General features: G+C 62.8%; 1 protein-coding gene across 1 annotated transcript in view; it reads right to left on the minus strand.

Moving 5' to 3' along the window:
* The window catches only part of LPL (lipoprotein lipase), a 17,609-nt gene extending 17,457 nt beyond the window's left edge, over positions 1-152 (minus strand). Inside the window, exon 1 of the mRNA XM_010565202.1 lies at positions 45-152. Within this exon, the coding sequence (XP_010563504.1) occupies positions 45-129 (85 nt within the window). The 5' untranslated portion in view covers positions 130-152. The remainder of the gene's footprint in view (positions 1-44) is intronic.
* Between the last annotated feature and the right edge of the window lie 270 nt (positions 153-422).

Genomic DNA, 422 nt, shown 5'->3' on the forward strand with positions numbered 1-422 from the left:
CTACCCGCCCCCCGCACCGCCCCCTCCCCGGGCCAGGGACTTACCGCCGGCGGCTGCCGGGGCCGCGCCAAGAGCAGCCACCCAGCGCAGGCAGAGGCAGGCGGCGGCCAGGAACGCCTTCCTCCCCATCTCGCCTCCTCTCTCCCTGCGCTCTGCCGCGGCAGAAAAGTTTCGGGGGGGGTGAAGTTTTGGGGTTAGTAAAGAAAAAAAAAAACACAAAACAACAACAAAAAAAAATACAACCGTAGCGCAAAAGTAATGCGATGGCAATGAATCACTCTGTAAGCAGCACGGGAGCACCCCGAAGCGCCAGGCAAACCTCTACCACCGCCACCCCCGCCCCGGGCCCTTATGTCCCCGCCAGTATGCAAATATACAAATGAGCCCCACACCCATTGGGCGCGCGCCGCGGGGCGGGGCCA

Source organism: Haliaeetus leucocephalus, unplaced genomic scaffold, assembly GCF_000737465.1.
Source record: "Haliaeetus leucocephalus isolate CR32 unplaced genomic scaffold, Haliaeetus_leucocephalus-4.0 Scaffold187, whole genome shotgun sequence".
Classification (NCBI taxonomy): domain Eukaryota; kingdom Metazoa; phylum Chordata; class Aves; order Accipitriformes; family Accipitridae; genus Haliaeetus; species Haliaeetus leucocephalus.